Below are 15,700 nucleotides of genomic sequence, written 5' to 3' on the forward strand. Positions count from 1 at the left end.
TTCCTAAGTTAGGAGCTTTCTAGCCTCTACACCAGTCAAGTTCTCATAAGACTCTCTCTGGTGGCCAGACACATACTACGTCTGAGGGCAGAATTTAACATATTTCTGAGGTTATGGGGTAGGGATGCCTGTGATGTTAAAAGCCTGGGCCTCCTGAAAGCGGAAATTCCTTTTAGTTATGATTCCTAAACTTCTTTGTAACACTTGTCGCTTTCTTTTATAGCTATGTAGAGTTCACAAGGTCTCTTGGTCGTTTTCATCTGTGAGAGAGAAGCTATGATGTCCCTGACATGCCAAATTGGGGAAAAAATTAATGCTGAGGATTAATCCTTATCCTTTGCGTCCTTTATGCTCATCTAATGAAACTATGCGAGGGGACGGTCTGCTCTGACACCATAATATCCACTGCTCTGTAAGCCAATAATTCAACAGTTTACCAACCTCTCCCAAGTCAAACGTCTTTAGAAAAGGATGTCAGTAACGCACAAGTTAGGTGGCCAAACTCAATTATCCTGAAGAAACCAGACTTCTGAAGACACACCTGAATTAACGAAGTGCTTAAATAAGCGTTTACAGTGAAGAAGCTCTAAAATGCCGTAACAGGTTTTGGTTTATATTGGCCATCTTTTTTTGGAGTTGCATACTGGAACAAGAGTTCCCAATCTTTTCACAGCCAAACCTCATGTAAGAAACTGACATTTATTTAAAAACAGGGAGCTGTAAAGGAGCATGAACATGTTACAATGTCACAAACGAACCACCACCCGGTGAATGAGATTACTACGTTAACAACAGAAGCCAGGTAATCCTCCTTAATCAGCCCGTTGGTACCAGCTGCGGCACCGTCCCGGAGGAAGGCGGAACCGCAGCCGCTCCCAGCCGCCCAGGCGGCGCCGAGGCCCCTGCGGGCCTGAGCGGGGCCGGGCCCGGGCGCGGCGCCGGGGCGCTCGGTCCTGCGCAGGCTCTCGGCCCTGGGGCAGCCCGACGAGGACCCTCGCCGCCGGCAGGTAACGGCGGGGCGCCGGGGCGGGGGACGCTGCCCGCCCTGCCGTGCGCCAGCCCCGGCCGCCCCCCGTCCCCGCCGCGGGCTCGGGGGCGTCGGGGTGGGCCTCGCTCCCCGGGGATCCGGGGCTCCGCCCGCCTCCCGCTGCCCCCCGGAGCCGCCGCGGTGCCGGAGCCCCGGGCGCGGTCGGGCGGTTGCCGCCCGCCGGGTGCCGCGGGGCGGGGCTGGCCGGGGCCGGGGGGCGGCTCGGCGCCTCCGCCTGCGCCCGGCGCGGCCGCTCCGGCCCTGCTCGCCGGCTCCCGGCTGCGACCAGGTAAAGCGGGGCGGGGCGGCGCCGCGGCCCCCCCCTCCGCCGCCTCCCCGCGCCCGCGGCTGCTTTGTCCGTTGCGCGTTGCCCGCCCGGCGGCGAGCGGCCCGGGAGGCGGCTCCCTCCGGCCCGCGGGGGCCCCTCGGGGCCCGGCCGCCCCTCGGCCCGGCCGCGGCGCTGCGCAGGCCCGGGCCGGGCCGCTCCGGCGGCTCGGGGCGCCGCGGGGAGGCAGGCCGCGGGCGTTCCGCCCCGCTGCGAGCGGCCCTGCCGCGGCCTCGGGCCGGCCGTCGGCGCAGGCCGGGAGCCGCCGGCGGGTCGCCCCGGGCGCTCCCCGCTCCTCGGGGCACTTGGGCTCCTGGTGGCCTGCGGCCGGCGGCGCCCGGCGTTCCGCGCGCCGCGGGGCTCGGCGGCCCCCAGCGTGGCGAATGCTCTGCGGTGTTCGGTCCCACGGTAGCGGAGCAGAGGATCCTGCGTGCAGAAATCGGCCGGTGGTTTTTAGATGCACCTCCCGTGTAAGTAATAACAATTGTAATAATACAGTGCGACACTTAAGCCTAGGTTTTCGAAGACAAGTAGCGTCCTTACTCCTTTAGTAAGTTTGACTGTCTTGTTTGGCTAGCTTGTTAGGTCGTTTGGGTGTCTAATTCCCACTTGAAATCAGGATCTGGAATTTGGTGCTTCTCATACGGATACTATCCTGTTTTGAAGATGGGGCCTGGGGCTGCGCTGAGACACAGAGAAATGGGTTCACAGTGGAAGAAATGAGAATGAGTACTAGGAGTCCTGTTTCTCGGTTTCCCACCCTAATTACTAGACTACGTTGGGAAGGATTATTCAGAACAAAATAAACAATAGCTTCAACTGTCCATTGCAATTCTGCAAGATACAAGAAATTCAGGAAAAATACTCGAAATATGAAAAATCAGACAGCCTTCATACCTTCATTCATTGAAAGTCTGGCACTGGACATGTTTGGTTTGAAGGGAAAGGAAGCAAAGATTAATTTTGCTCTCTTATCCTCTTTCTTAGATAAAGGCGGCCGCACCCTATTCATAATTTGAGATGAGACTCAGAAAAAAGGCGGTCTGCAAACTGAGGCGGGATATTTAGGTCAAAGGTTTGTAAATTATAAAGAAAGCAGGCTGCTTTTTTCATAGCATAAAAAAGATGGGGGAAAAAAGAGATTACAAATGCGACACAAAAAATGTGCAGTCAGCTTTAAAACTCACATGCAGATTTGGCATTTACTAATTTGAGTCCCTGGACTGAGCTCTCAATTTTGTCCTACCCAGGTTCATGCAGAAGTATTGAATTGCAGAAAAATGGGACTGGAAGGGAATCCTGGAGATGATCTAGTCCAACTCCCTGTTTCAGACCAAGATCCACTATACCTGATTGTTACTACTTTAAAAAAAAAAAGTCTAATGTTAGAGACTGCATGATCTTCAGAGCTTCATTAGCCTTACTTTTCAAACATTTTTGCTTATTTCTGTTTTGTCTTACTTTAATTTAAACGTATTTGCAGTTCGTGTAAACGAATTTGCAGTTGTCCTCTAAACTGTGAATATGAAAACCAAATTATTTGCCATCGACTTTTTTCTACTTGAAGACTGTTAGGATAACCGGTTCCTCTGCCGTCTTCTCACTAGACACAGTGCTTAGGTTAGGCCTTGCCAGCGTAGAGTACGAGAATTATTTCACGCATCTAACGTGTGCATACTGTGCGTAAGTATCTCGCTTGTTTGTTTGCACCTTTTTCTGTGGCAGCAGCGTGACCCTGACTCATGATCAGTTTGTCGGGCCCCCGATCGCTTTGTTTTACAGGAACGCCACCCAGCCCAGCAGCCCCATCCTGAATTTGTGCAGTCAGTTCTTTCCTTCTATAGAATATTGTTCTTACCTGCATTGTACTTTGTGCATTTTTCAGACCATTTTTAAAAGTTTTTCTTCTGCTACTTACAGTCCCTCTCAGTTTCAGGTTGCTTGGGGGTTTAATAAGCGCGCTCCTTGTTGTGTGACCAAGGTGATTAAAGAAAACAGTGAACAGAATAGGGATAGCAGATTGGTGTTTGCACCTTCACTCAAACATGCTTGTTTTGACATAGAGCTGGTGATGATTACTTTCTGGGGATAGATATTCAACAGGTTTTTTACTTACTGAAATGTCATCACAGCTATGCTTCCCTCGTTTGCTTATGAGAGCTCCACATGGATACTGCTAAAAGCCTTACTACAGTGAAGCCGTTACTCTGCCACTTTCCTCCTGTCCATAAGGCCTGTTGCTCTGGCGTGAGAAGAAATGGGGTCGATGTTACGTGCCTTGTCGTTACAGATCTCTGTTGGCTGCTAACTGCTCTCTTTGTTATCTTCTAGATACAAACTGGTAATTTGTTTGATGATTTGTTATCAAAGTTTTCAAGGCTTTGAAGGGCATTTTGAGAAAGAGTGACCGGCACATTTGCCACTTCTAGTCTTCAGATACCTCATTATACTCCATGAGTTTTGAAAGGTAACTGTTAACACTTCTAAGACAAAATTTTTTGGGAAGAAGTCTAGACTCAACAGGTTTTAAGACATCTGGCTTAGGTAAGCACTCTTTAACCTGTCTCAGCCTTGTTTCAAGGCTGAAATCTTGCCCTTTGTCATTGTTGTTTAACTGAGCTAGCTCCCGTTTTCTGTTAACCTTTTTAGAGAAGATAAATGCTTCTGCCTTCTGGACGTGAGCCACCCAGTAGTGTTCCCCCAGAAGAGCAGACCAACAATTCTTACGGCTGTTGTTTCCCTACTAGTATGCCTGTAGATCATTTCCTCGTTGCTCTTGATATCTCTGGCCTTTTACATTTTTGTCCTTGTATGCTTCTGCCATTTTTTCTATACCGATCCTTTAGGAAAGCCGATACAGTTCTAATTTCCTTGTTTCCTCTCCTCTGTTTTCTTGTCATACCTGAGTCAAATCACCTTCTCCTATTCCATTTGTTATCCTTTCTTTGCATTAAGATGGTTTGCACTTGTGCCTTTAGTAAAAAAACTGCCATCTCTTTGTAACTTTTTGTGCCGCAAGATCTTGCTCGCCAGTTATCTGTTTATTGACGTCTGCTCCTCAAAATCCATTCTTTGACATCCTGCTCTCTTATTTTCTTCCCAAAGATACGTTACGCGTGGCCAATGTCTGCCCACTTGCACGTGCTTCCCGTGTCGTTATAAACACAACCATTTTGTCTTCCCCCCCCCCCCCCCCCCAGTTAGTAGTTAACTGTATCTATTGTAGAAACACCTTCAGATGAAAATCTGGAGTTTGAAGGACTTGGCTTAGGTCGGCATTTCAAATGCACTAACGAAGAGCACGTGTTCTCTAGGAGAAGCTAATAAAGAAGAGGTGCTGGCAGGATAGAGGTGTGAAAGAAGGAAGGATACGGCTGTTTAATGCTCTGGTCGATAAGAAAAGGTGCTTGTTCTTACATGCTGAAGGGGAAGACGGTAACAAGCTTGGAAACCCGCTAGTAAGTGCAGCAAGGATCGGTAGTGGAGTACCATAAACTTGCTTAAAAAAATGAGGGCTCATGCTATGCTTGTGCTTAGAAGTCAGCTTTACTTTCTATTTTGCCAAAAAATAAGAGGAATTTTATATTTTATTTTATTTTGAGAGTAAGCATAAAGGAAGACCATTTGAAACGCTTTCATTCTGATGCAAGCAGAATTCTGCTTGAAGGGAATTGAACAAACTGCAAGAGCCCGTTCTAAACTTCTGAGACACCTGAGGGTCATAGACTGCCAGCTGTCCCATCGCGATCCCGGTCTCCTTTGCAGTTCCCTGGGATGAAATATTTTGTGAACGCGAAATCTGGCTCCTCCAGACGGCTAGCAAAAGCCTGCGAAGGATTTAGTAGCCATAGGCCTCGTGGTGTTCTTTGGCATTGGGGCAAATTTCAGACGCTATTTGAAGTTGTATGTGTTTTTTAAACTAGTATACCAGAAGGACTTTTCAATAATACAGCATAATATGTGCTAAAGGAGCATCTTCTGGGAGCTGCGCAGCCAACCACTAACACATCCTTCCTGTGTGGGAACGGTAAATATTCGTAGCCTGTTTAATGTTCGTGACATGCATGTGCAGACCTGGATTTCACGCTGCACACAGAATGTGTTAACACAAACTGGTATTTACAGTGTTTCACTATGTACAACCTTTTGTCTATAACCTTGCGTAATAACACTTTCTTCCAGGCCAGATATCGTTTTCTCAGTCTTTGCGGTTTTGGTTCTTCAACAGGTTTTAAAATAAAATATATAGAATTCTCATCTGTAAAACAGAGAGGTGCAGAAGTAAAACAGAGAACTTGCGAAAGCGGATTTAAACGAGTCCGTTCGAACTGCCTGCTTTTTAGGCAAGAAGGGTGATGCTGAAGGGCGCCAGCGCTGTCGCAGGGGGTGCCCGGGGCTGCGCCGGCAGCTGCCGTTTATCGGTGCGAAGGCGGGGGCCTGACTGGGGCGTCGCTTGCGGCGGTACCTCGGCATCGCCCGCGGCTGCCTGGGGGGAGCGGCGGGGGGCCGGGGCCTGGGGCTGCGCTGTGGGTTGGAGGGAAGGGGGGGCGGCCGGCACCCCCGGGCCGGCACCCCCGGGCCGGCGGGAGGGCACGGCGCTGCCTTCCCTCTCCCCGGCTCCCCACGGAGAGGCCGAGCGGGCGCCTCCCTTCGCGGAAGGAAAGGGCGGGGCGGGGCAGCTCCGAACCCGCCGCCGTTACCGCGCCGGGGGCGGCACTCCCGGTGCGGAGCCCGGTCCCCGCCGCTGCGGCCTCCCGGGGCGGCGAGGGCGCGGCCGCCGCCGGGCCCCGGTTCCCCCCCCCCCGCGGCGCGCGGACCCGCCGGGCGGCGCCCGGGCCGGCGTCTCCCTGGTAACGGCGGCGCGGGGCGGGCGGCTCGCGCCCCGCCAATCGGCGCGCGGCAAGATGGCGGCGGCGGGAAGCGCGCGGCGGCGTGGCGGGCCGGGCGGCGGCCGGGCGGCGTAGGGCCGCGGCTGGGCTGCGCCGGGCGTCCCGCCTCCGCGGCCGCCTGCATGGAGCGCGGCGGCAGCCCGCTGGACCCCGGCTTCTCGCAGCAGGGCACGCCCCGCCTGATCGTGGAGGACTCGCAGCCCGAGAGCGCGGGCGCGGCGGAGGCGGCGGCGCAGGCCTCCCTCGGCGCGCTGGCCCGCCGGCTGCCGGCCCGCCGCGGCCCGAGCCCCGTGCTGGTGAGCGCCCGGCGCGGGGGCGGCCCGGCCCCCTCCGCTCCGCTCCGCTCCTGGCGCGGCCCGCTCCTGACGCGGCCCCTGCCTCTCTCTTGCAGGAGATCGTGGGCGGCCCTGCCGGCGGCCGGGCGGCCCGGGAGCGACCCGCAGGTGAGGGCTGTGCGCCGGGCCGCGCTAACGGCGCTGCGCCTGCGGAGCCGATGGAGAGCCCCGCCCGCCCGGAGGCCGCCGGCCCGCGGGGCCGCGTCGCTGAGGAGGTGCCGCCGCCCGGCGGGGAGAGCAGGTGCGTGGGGCGGGCCGCGGCGGCCCTGGGCCCGGCCCCCTCCCCGCCGGGGCAGGCTCACCGGGGTGGCGCCGGCGGCCCGGCCCCGGCGCGGTTCGCAGGCCTGGGGAGCGCCCGGTGCCGGCGGCCCCGCGGAGCAGAAGGGGGCTGCGAGAGGGCGGCCTGCGGGCAGCCCCGGCGCCGTGCGAGCAAGTGTTTCTGTTGCAGTGCGCTCGGAGGGGCTGGGCGAGGAGGCGCAGGTGATGCCGAGGACTGCGCCGCTTCGCCGTGCGTAGAAGGTAACTTCTCCGTTTCGGGTCTCTTCTTGCGGCCGTGGAGCCGATCAACCACCGGTGCGGTTTTTCAGCTCAGCCGCCTCCCTTGCCTCCCCCGGGGCACTTGTGCCCCTGATCGTGGGTCAGAAATTGGCCTCTTTCTCCGGAAATCGATCTGCGTGCTTTGGTGCTTGAAAATAAACGGTGATTTCGTATCATTGTTGACAAGGATCTTGGAGGCGGGAAATGCCGTACAAGAGGGATGTTTGTGTCCTGACCGTTAGGAGATGGAGCCTTTTTATGGCGGGGTAAAGAGCCCCTGGCATAATGGTGGTTGTCATCAAAGGTCTGTCAGGCACAGGCTGTGCATCACCAGGATTGTTTTCTCGTCACAGAATCCCAATCTGCTGCAGCACCTAATGGCGTTACATAAGACCTTGCTGATTAGCGCTGGTTTCCGGGTTAGTGGCCACTGTCCCTGTTCTGTTATCGTATTTTTAATTAGTACATCTGAGATCAGAGTCTGTTACTTTATTCAGAGTTTCAGCAATAGCCTGAATACTTTTCTTGTTAGAGGGCGTATCTTTTTGCCCTTGTAAGGTGATAGTTGGCTCTTTGATTTTTTGGGGGGAGGGGGGGGAATATATATATATTGGTTATGGATGTTTGGTGTGTTAGATACAGGCATGTCACAGCTGCATTTTGGAGCTCTAGAGCTCTCGCAGAGCCAGGACTTTGAGAGTGACTTTGTGCCCAATGAAGGAGATGCTAGGCATCAGTTTCACCCTGGAGCTGCTCTCCCTTCTTCCAGACTTGTGAAGAACGACGCTGAAGATGGTATGTGGAAACGATCTTAGATGTCCTTTTGTTGCTCTGTCAATTCTCTCTGGTTTCTTTAAATTATATATGTTATCTTTCTTTGATAGGAAATACAGTATTAGTAGTTTTCAAAAATGAGTTCACGGCTCATTGGTAGTTGAAAAGAATTTTGCCTTCTCTTTTCTTTGGGCTGGTTCATTTATTTTCTTGTGGCCATCCAAGTGCTGTCATTGATTTTTGCACCTCTCTTTCCTAATTTGTTTCCAGAATATTCAGACAACCTGATACTGAATTCCCTCCCTGGTAAAAAGCTCATCCTGTCCTTTTTTGTTGTTGTTGTTATCATTGCTAGTTCAAGATTAATTTTTTTTCATATAAAGTTTGTCTTGATATTCGTGTAATTTACAGAACTACACTTTCTTCTCTTTGTATATTAATCCAGGTAACCTAAGTAACGCTTTTTTTTTCTCTCTGTCTTGCTAGAACTGCGTGGGGACAGCACGGAAACCGTCTCCCGCACAGAAGTACATGCTGCTTTGGAAAGCCAGCCAGAGAAGTCGGAAAGGTAAAACAGTCCACGTTCTTTGTAGGTATCCTGCTGACATTCTGGAAGTTGACTTGTGTCTTTTTTACTAGATTTTTAGACGTAGGAGGGTTCAGGCTTCGAGGCAAAAGAGAAAAGTGAAGGGAAAGATGAAGTACTGATGAGACCCTTTTGCAGCAGTGCTGACTAAGGAGTGCTTTCACCATTCCTAGCTGAGAAAAGAGGTGGTGTCACTCTTACACACAAAAATATCGATAGGTTTATTTTTAAGGGAGAAGTGCACTGGATAATAAAATATACTAATAATTTTCTTAAATGACTGGAATGTATTAAAAGTAATAATTCTGCTTAAGTCACAGAAGTTATTTCAAAATAACTTAATCACTGCAGCACAGGCTTTGGCCTCACAGGAGAAATCTAGAGGCTAAGTGGTGGCTATTCCAGGATGCTTTTGAGTATTTGCTGTTGTAAGCTTTATAGTTTTAATTATTTTTACATGTGAAACTTCAGTTTGTTCAAAATTATATATCTTTTATGCCAGACAGAATAATATTTAGCTCACCTTGTATTGTCATATTCTGCCACAAAATAATATTAAAAAGGAGGTGAAACAAAATTCCTAGAATCCACATTGACTAGAAGTCAGTAGAACAGTCTGCATTCCATTTAAGCATCACTTAGATTGGTAGAAAACTTACAGAACAATTCTGAAAATGTAACTCGTCAAAGATGAACATGTTATTTGGTCAGGAGAGAGGTTGGTCTCCCCGCCCCCCGCCCTGGGTATACACAAGTGAATACCTCTCATCTGTGCTGATAAATTTTCTTTACAATGTTGCAATATTACTTCATACTTTGAATTTCTCAGGTCAGTGACTGTGTCTTGCTTTTCCAGAACTCTGCAGGAAGCAGAAGAGCATACCAGGAAACAAATGCCTGTCTGTGACCCCACTAAAAGAGAGAAATCCCTTGATTCTGGTCACGAGGAGTCAGACATCTTGTCAACTCAGGAAGAGATGTTTCCTGAGAGTAATGCAGCAGGTAACAATAGACAAGCAGAGCCAAAACGTCCGTCCCAGAGATCATCATAATCATCATCCCTACTTGATCTTTTTAGGCATGTAGTGTTTTAGGCTGCAGAGTGCTGTGAGTGCTTTTCACGTAATTTCTGCAAAAAGTGAGAACTCTTTGGACATGAAAGGCTACAACCTCTTTTACTATACTATGGAGCAATGTCTAAATGTCACTTCTTGTTAGAACAGTTAGACTGGCTTGTTAAATACATGTAATTTCCTTTCTTTCTGTGCAAAACAAAACAAGAACAAGGCAAAACAAAACAAAAAACCCTTTTACCCTCTTCTGAAACTGACAACAATGATGCTCGCCCTTTGTAGTGACACACAATCTAAGGTGTGGATAAGTAGTGTAGGCAAATATTGTAGCCTTTCTTATGCTGGGTAACTTTGGCAAAGCATTCCACCTTACTCCTCTGAATTGGCCTTGCTGTTTGGGATAGGACAGGATTCTGCAATCAAAATCTTTGTACCACAATTTTGGTCAGTCTTGTTTGTCATTCGGGTTAAAGTGCCGTCCCTGTAAGAGAAGAGATTACATGAACTAGGATCAGGAGAGAGGTCTGTGTCTGGATTTGGTATCCACAGCTGAAAAGCTAGTAAAGAAATAGAAAGGTTCTTAACAATCTTAATAGTGAAAGGCCTAGAAAATAAAATTTTGAAAGGCAACTTTGCCCCAGTTTATAAAGCATGAGCTAAAACAAGTCTCACTTTATGCTTTTTGTTTAGTTTTAATTTGTGCACAGCTGTGTCTATACCAGTATGATCTTGTGCATCAACCCTCTCTATCCAGAAGGTTCAATAACAACCTCCTGCTCACACTGAGTCAGCGGTCAATGCAAAGTGTCTTTTCTTGTAAGAACCTTGCCTGTATTTGCATTCCAGTGCTGGATCAAATGTGCTGATATTGGAGCCACTGGGGATTTTTCTTGTAAAATGCCCAAGTAGGAAGACTTGTACAGTCTGGCCTGATAAAAATATATTCTATAGGTACAAACATGTCTTTTTCATCTTGCCTATATTATGCTCACATTTCACATACTGAACTTCCATGTGCAGTCCTTCTCCAACTCTGTATGAAAATCACCTTGTCCTTCCCTGCCTGCGAAGTAACCGTGCAGTAGCGTGAATATCATTCCTCGGAATTTTCTGATCAACTTGGTTATTGGCCAGATTTCTAATGTTATTTCCTTTTGCTGAAAACCGCTGCAGGGAGTGGCTGTCCGATAACCAGGGTGGAAGAGGGAAGTTCTCTGGCGTGCACCCCTGCCCGTAGCCTGCAACTCCTGCAGCTCTCCGGACAGGGATCCCTTGCACAGGAGAGTCATTCCACGTAAGCAGAAAATCCCCAAACTATTGCAATAGCTTAATTGCAATAGTGCGTTTCCACCACTCTTTTCTTTATTCAAGGACTTGTGCTTGATTTTAAGCAATCAGTGTTTTAATTTTGCACTGAGAGGAGCATGGCTTTATTTTGTGATGAAATGAACTAATGGTGCCCAGGTGGTCAATGGCCATTTCTCAATGGCTAGTGAACACCTGGCACTCTCCTTTGATGAGAAGGCTCGTGTTGTGACAAGCTGGAGCTACATTTGGGGAGAAGTAAATGCATTTTCTAGTGATTATGTATAGTCGTCTTTTCCATATTCCCGTTTCTTGGTCTGCAGTGTCTCTTCAGGCCCAGATACTCCTCCTCCTGTTGCCTTTGGATCCAATGCTCTTGTCCTCAGCAGTCCTACTGAACAGGAGCAAGCAAAAGGTAAAATTTTCTGCATACTGGTCTGTGGTTGTGTTTCTGTGCTCTGTGGTTTAGTCTGAGCATGCAGCCTTTTCAAAACCTGCTAAAATTATATTTAAAGAGTAAAGCAGAATTGAGAACACTGAAAGAGGTAGATAAAGGGAGATTTGTATTTGTGACTCAGATGCTGATGTGCTGTTGATATTTCCTGCGTAGCTATCATAATAAAATTAGTGCTATTGGCTAGCTCCCCTTCACTTGAAATACTTCGTATGGCATACAGACTGCTGCTCGCAATTAGTCCTCCTTTCTTAGGGACAAGCTGTTCTTGCTAGAGGCAGGTATCTGTAGTAAGTATATACTGTTAGGGCAATAGAAAGGACAGAGGAGGACTGCATCAGAACATTTTACCTTACCTTGAATGACTTGCACAATATTATAAAAACCTTTCGTATGTTACATGTGTGTATTGTAGAACGCCATGCCAAAAGAGGCATTGTTTTATACGATACCTTGGTTCTTAAACATTTTCTCTAAGCACCCGTTCGCCATCAGGGATAAGATATCCATCCGTGCAGACTTTTAGTATGATACAAAATCACCATTCCTTTCTGTGAGATTCCTGTCACAGAATGTGAAATACTTCTAGAAGACTTATTTTGTTAGCCAGGGTCTGAATTTGCTTGCATTTTAATAAAGATAGCAAAAGGAAAAAAAAACCTCAGAGAAATGCTTTTTATAAATTTCAGATACCTTTTTCTAATTGTAGAAGTTGTAGACCTGTAGCAAAGTAGTTATATGAGTCCTTAACAAAACACTTTCTCCCCCTCTTGAATTTAAGGATATGGATGTGTTTGTTGATTTCCCCCCTCCACCCCAAAAGAATTCACCTGGAGAGAAGATTTTAGATTCACCCATTAAAGTATGAGAAAGTTGCATAGGCCACTGAAGACAAGTCTTTTAATAGAATGTTGGAAACTTTAGGTGCAATGCCAGAATTTGCTAGAGATGTATTTTCTGCTCTTTCAAACCAGATGAACGGATGGATGTATCGGTCCCTGCAGAAGGAAGAGAGCTGATGCAGAAGCAGAGAGGAGATATGCCAGTAGAGAAGGCCATCCCATGTATCCCACCAGGACCTCTTGTCCTGCCACAGGCTTCAACTCCAGTGTCCCAGAGTGCCCCAACCTTCTTTCCTGGGTCTTTACCTATACCATCACAACCGGAGTTCTCTCATGTAAGGATTCACGTAGATATCTTTTCTGAGGTTTTTCTGGCTGTTGCAGAAGATGTGTGTTTGAGTCAGCCTCTGTGCTTCCGTGTTAAGCTTCCCTACTCAGCTGGTTCTCATGAGCTTCCCTGTTCCCACCAGTCACAGTTACATATTGATCATAGCGCGTGGCACTTTATCCCGCAGAGAAAATGCGGAACCGCTTAAGAGGGCATAGTGAATTACTGAACGTAGAATTTGTTGTCTGTTAATCTATGCTAGAAACCTTTTTTTGTGCCCTTTTTTTTTTTTTTTTCCCTCCTTTCTCTCTTTGAAAGGCTGCTCCTTTCTGATGCTGAACTGGGCATCCTGCATCTCAAACTGTGTCATAAATTAGACTTTGATGTCAGGATAGACCTTAGCATCATTTGTGATGTAGAAAGTGAAGCTGTTTTGTAATAGAGCATTTGTATTCTCCTCCAAGGCTAGAATTCATTTACTGCATTTTTCAAATTGCTTACGCTTATTATCTGTCATTTCCTTTGTGCTTTTTGATTCTGGAGGTTATTACTCTTCAAAGGGATGTAACAGACAGTTGGTGGCTTTATAGCTTAGTATTAGTTCATCAACTTAAGGCAGAAACTAAATGTTGTACTAGAGACTTCAGTAGTCGAAGCAGGGCTTCTCCTTAGCTGAAAGTGGCTTTCATGCTAATGCAATAGATTCCTCCAGGGAATCTTTCCAGAACCCTTGGTGGTTTGACTAAAAATAGCTACTAATTTGCCATACTTGACCTGTACTTCATGATTTGGTAGTGTGAGAGGTGCATCAAGGATTGTGTCTGACTTTGCCACAGAGGTACTAAAAAGTCATGGGTGATGATAATTTTTCTCAGCAAGAACGGGGCAATTATGACTCATGTAAATGGGGGGGAAAACTTTGTGTTTTTTTTTCTTTTTTTTCCCTGTAGTTTTGTTCTGAGCTTGCTCTGCTCCATAATCCAGTGTAATGTTCTAGGAATAACAAATAAACAGTCCTACTCAGGGTGCCCTGATGCTCCATGTCCCACTTTTTTCATTTTAGGATATCTTTATTCCAACTCAGAGCCCAGAGAAGAAGCATGAAGGAGAAGAAAAAGCTGCTGCTTTAACCCATTTATGCTTACCAGGAGATCTCTCTGGATCCACAGATGCTTTGTCAAAGATGTCTACAGGTGACTCTGTGTCACAGCCTTCTGAGTCCTGTCAGCTGATGCTTTCTGCAAGTGAATGTAGCCAGCCCACAAACACGGAGGTCAGTTCGGGCTCTCTCAACACGGGCCAAGATAGCGAAACCACACAGGTAGAGATGATTTCTGAATGCAAGGCCTCAGACTTGAGACTCTGTTCTGTGGAGAATGACAACATAAAACTGAGGCTGGATGCAGGTGATCAAGCGCTCTCTGAAAACTGTGAAAAAGCAAAAAAGGAGGATTTACAGACTGCAGGAAAGCCTGTAATGCAGTTAGGCAGTGCAGATGTAGCAGGAGATGGGTCATTAGCCCCTATGGCTCATCGGGAGGTCGAGTGTATTTCTGGAAGTCAGGCTGCTGCAGGTCAGTCTGGTCTGCCGGAGATTTTGTCATACGCTCAGGGTAGAGAAGCACAGTCTGAGGATTATCCATTGGAAGAGACTTCTGAACCTGAGGCAGTTCCCGAGACTCAATGTGAAGAACAGGAAGAAAAACTGCAAGTAAAAGAGAAGCAAATAAATGAAGATGGGTCCCTTGATAATGTAACGCTTTCTCAGAAGGTTATTCTTGAAAGGGAAGTACAGTGTCATGAAGATATGGAAGTGGAATTTGCTGATGGTTCCTGTAAAAATAGCAAAAATTTGTCTGATCAAGCCCAAGAATTAGAAAAGATTGGTCCGGAAAGCCCGGGAAAAGAAACTTCAAAAGGTTGTACTTTTGGCACTGGAGAGGCAAAGAGCATGGATGAACCGTCCTTTAAGGCTGCTTCAGAAAACATGCCAAAGCTCAATAAAGTGTTATCTAAGCCTTCTGTAGGGGAGTTACTGGAACAGCACAACAATTTGTTTCCTAAGTTAAAGAGTGACGTTCCCTCGGAAGTGGCATTGTGTGCCAAAAAACATCCAGGTTTTTCAGAATTAGGACAGAAAATGATAACAGGGAATCAGCCACCACTTCAAGAGAGAGAGGTTGACACGCTGGTGACTCATCGGGAGAATCAGGTGCCAAAGAATACAGAGGATACTGTTACGGCAAGGAATCTGGAGCAAGAGGAGCAGATACAGCCACAGGAGAAGGCAACTGCTCAATCCCCCAGTCCTTCCAGTGGTAAGTGAATTTAGGTTAGTAGTTCACGGGTGTACCTTTTGAATAATGTCAAGGACAGCTGTGTACAATCCTCAGTGTTTTCAGGGAACGCTGATCTTGGATGTGTGTTGAACAGTGTCTCTTAAGAGCAGCACTGCAAGTTACGGTGTTACGTGCACAACACGCCTGTACTGTTTTCCCCTTTGTCACACTACTGCGGGAAGAATGATAAGGTAATTCTTGTTCCTGACACACTCTCTGTTTTATGGCAGAAACACAGAGCAACTCTGAAAACTCGGGATGTTGTGACCTTGGCAATGCTCAGGGATTTTTGTAACACCCCCCCGAAGCACCAACATAGTGTCCTTCAAAGGAAAAGGGTGTGTGGTAGTGTCTGTACTTCCCTCCTGTAGGTCTCCTTATTTTTTTTTCCTTTTTCATTCTCAGAGGAGAATTTTCTTTGTGGGGGTGCATAGAGCAGCTTTGAGCTAGAAACTAAACAGCAAATTTATCTGGAGATTATTTTAAAGTAGAATGGCTTTTCACTCGTGTGTAAGCTGTGGCTCGGCAGGTATTGTCATGACGCGTTGAAATCCCTTTAGCGTGCTGTTGCGTAGTTATACAAGAAATGTGGGATGCTATAGCCGAGTTTCGTGGCGCTTTTGCCTCTTAGTTGGCAAACATAGAGTTCTGTACTCCTCAAATGAGAAAGCAGTAGAAAACAAAGTTTTACTAGAGCTTTGTCTTGAATTATACGCATTTTTGAGACCTAAGTAATCTTTGATTAAACTGCAGGATCAGAGAGCGAGAGAGAGTTTTTTCCCTCTTATGGTGATGGTAGGTGACTTCCAGTCTCCTGAAGTTGGTGATAATGAAAGTTGAGGGTCTGAAAACATTGGTTGTCAATAGGTGATGGTTGTCTTTACAT

At 47.9% G+C, this 15,700-nt stretch overlaps 1 protein-coding gene across 1 annotated transcript in view; it reads left to right on the forward strand.

Annotated features, from left to right (window-relative positions):
* Nucleotides 1–6,689: 6,689 nt before the first annotated feature.
* Nucleotides 6,690–15,700, forward strand: part of TP53BP1 (tumor protein p53 binding protein 1) — a 28,122-nt gene continuing 19,111 nt past the window's right edge. The window contains exons 1-9 of the mRNA XM_082322345.1: nucleotides 6,690–6,817; nucleotides 7,025–7,095; nucleotides 7,750–7,908; nucleotides 8,374–8,455; nucleotides 9,330–9,475; nucleotides 10,720–10,840; nucleotides 11,175–11,266; nucleotides 12,280–12,482; nucleotides 13,539–14,793. Coding sequence (XP_082178471.1) covers nucleotides 6,735–6,817; nucleotides 7,025–7,095; nucleotides 7,750–7,908; nucleotides 8,374–8,455; nucleotides 9,330–9,475; nucleotides 10,720–10,840; nucleotides 11,175–11,266; nucleotides 12,280–12,482; nucleotides 13,539–14,793 — 2,212 coding nt within the window. The 5' untranslated portion in view covers nucleotides 6,690–6,734. The remainder of the gene's footprint in view (nucleotides 6,818–7,024; nucleotides 7,096–7,749; nucleotides 7,909–8,373; nucleotides 8,456–9,329; nucleotides 9,476–10,719; nucleotides 10,841–11,174; nucleotides 11,267–12,279; nucleotides 12,483–13,538; nucleotides 14,794–15,700) is intronic.

Source organism: Platalea leucorodia, assembly GCF_965183815.1.
Source record: "Platalea leucorodia genome assembly, chromosome: 9".
Lineage (NCBI taxonomy): Eukaryota > Metazoa > Chordata > Aves > Pelecaniformes > Threskiornithidae > Platalea > Platalea leucorodia.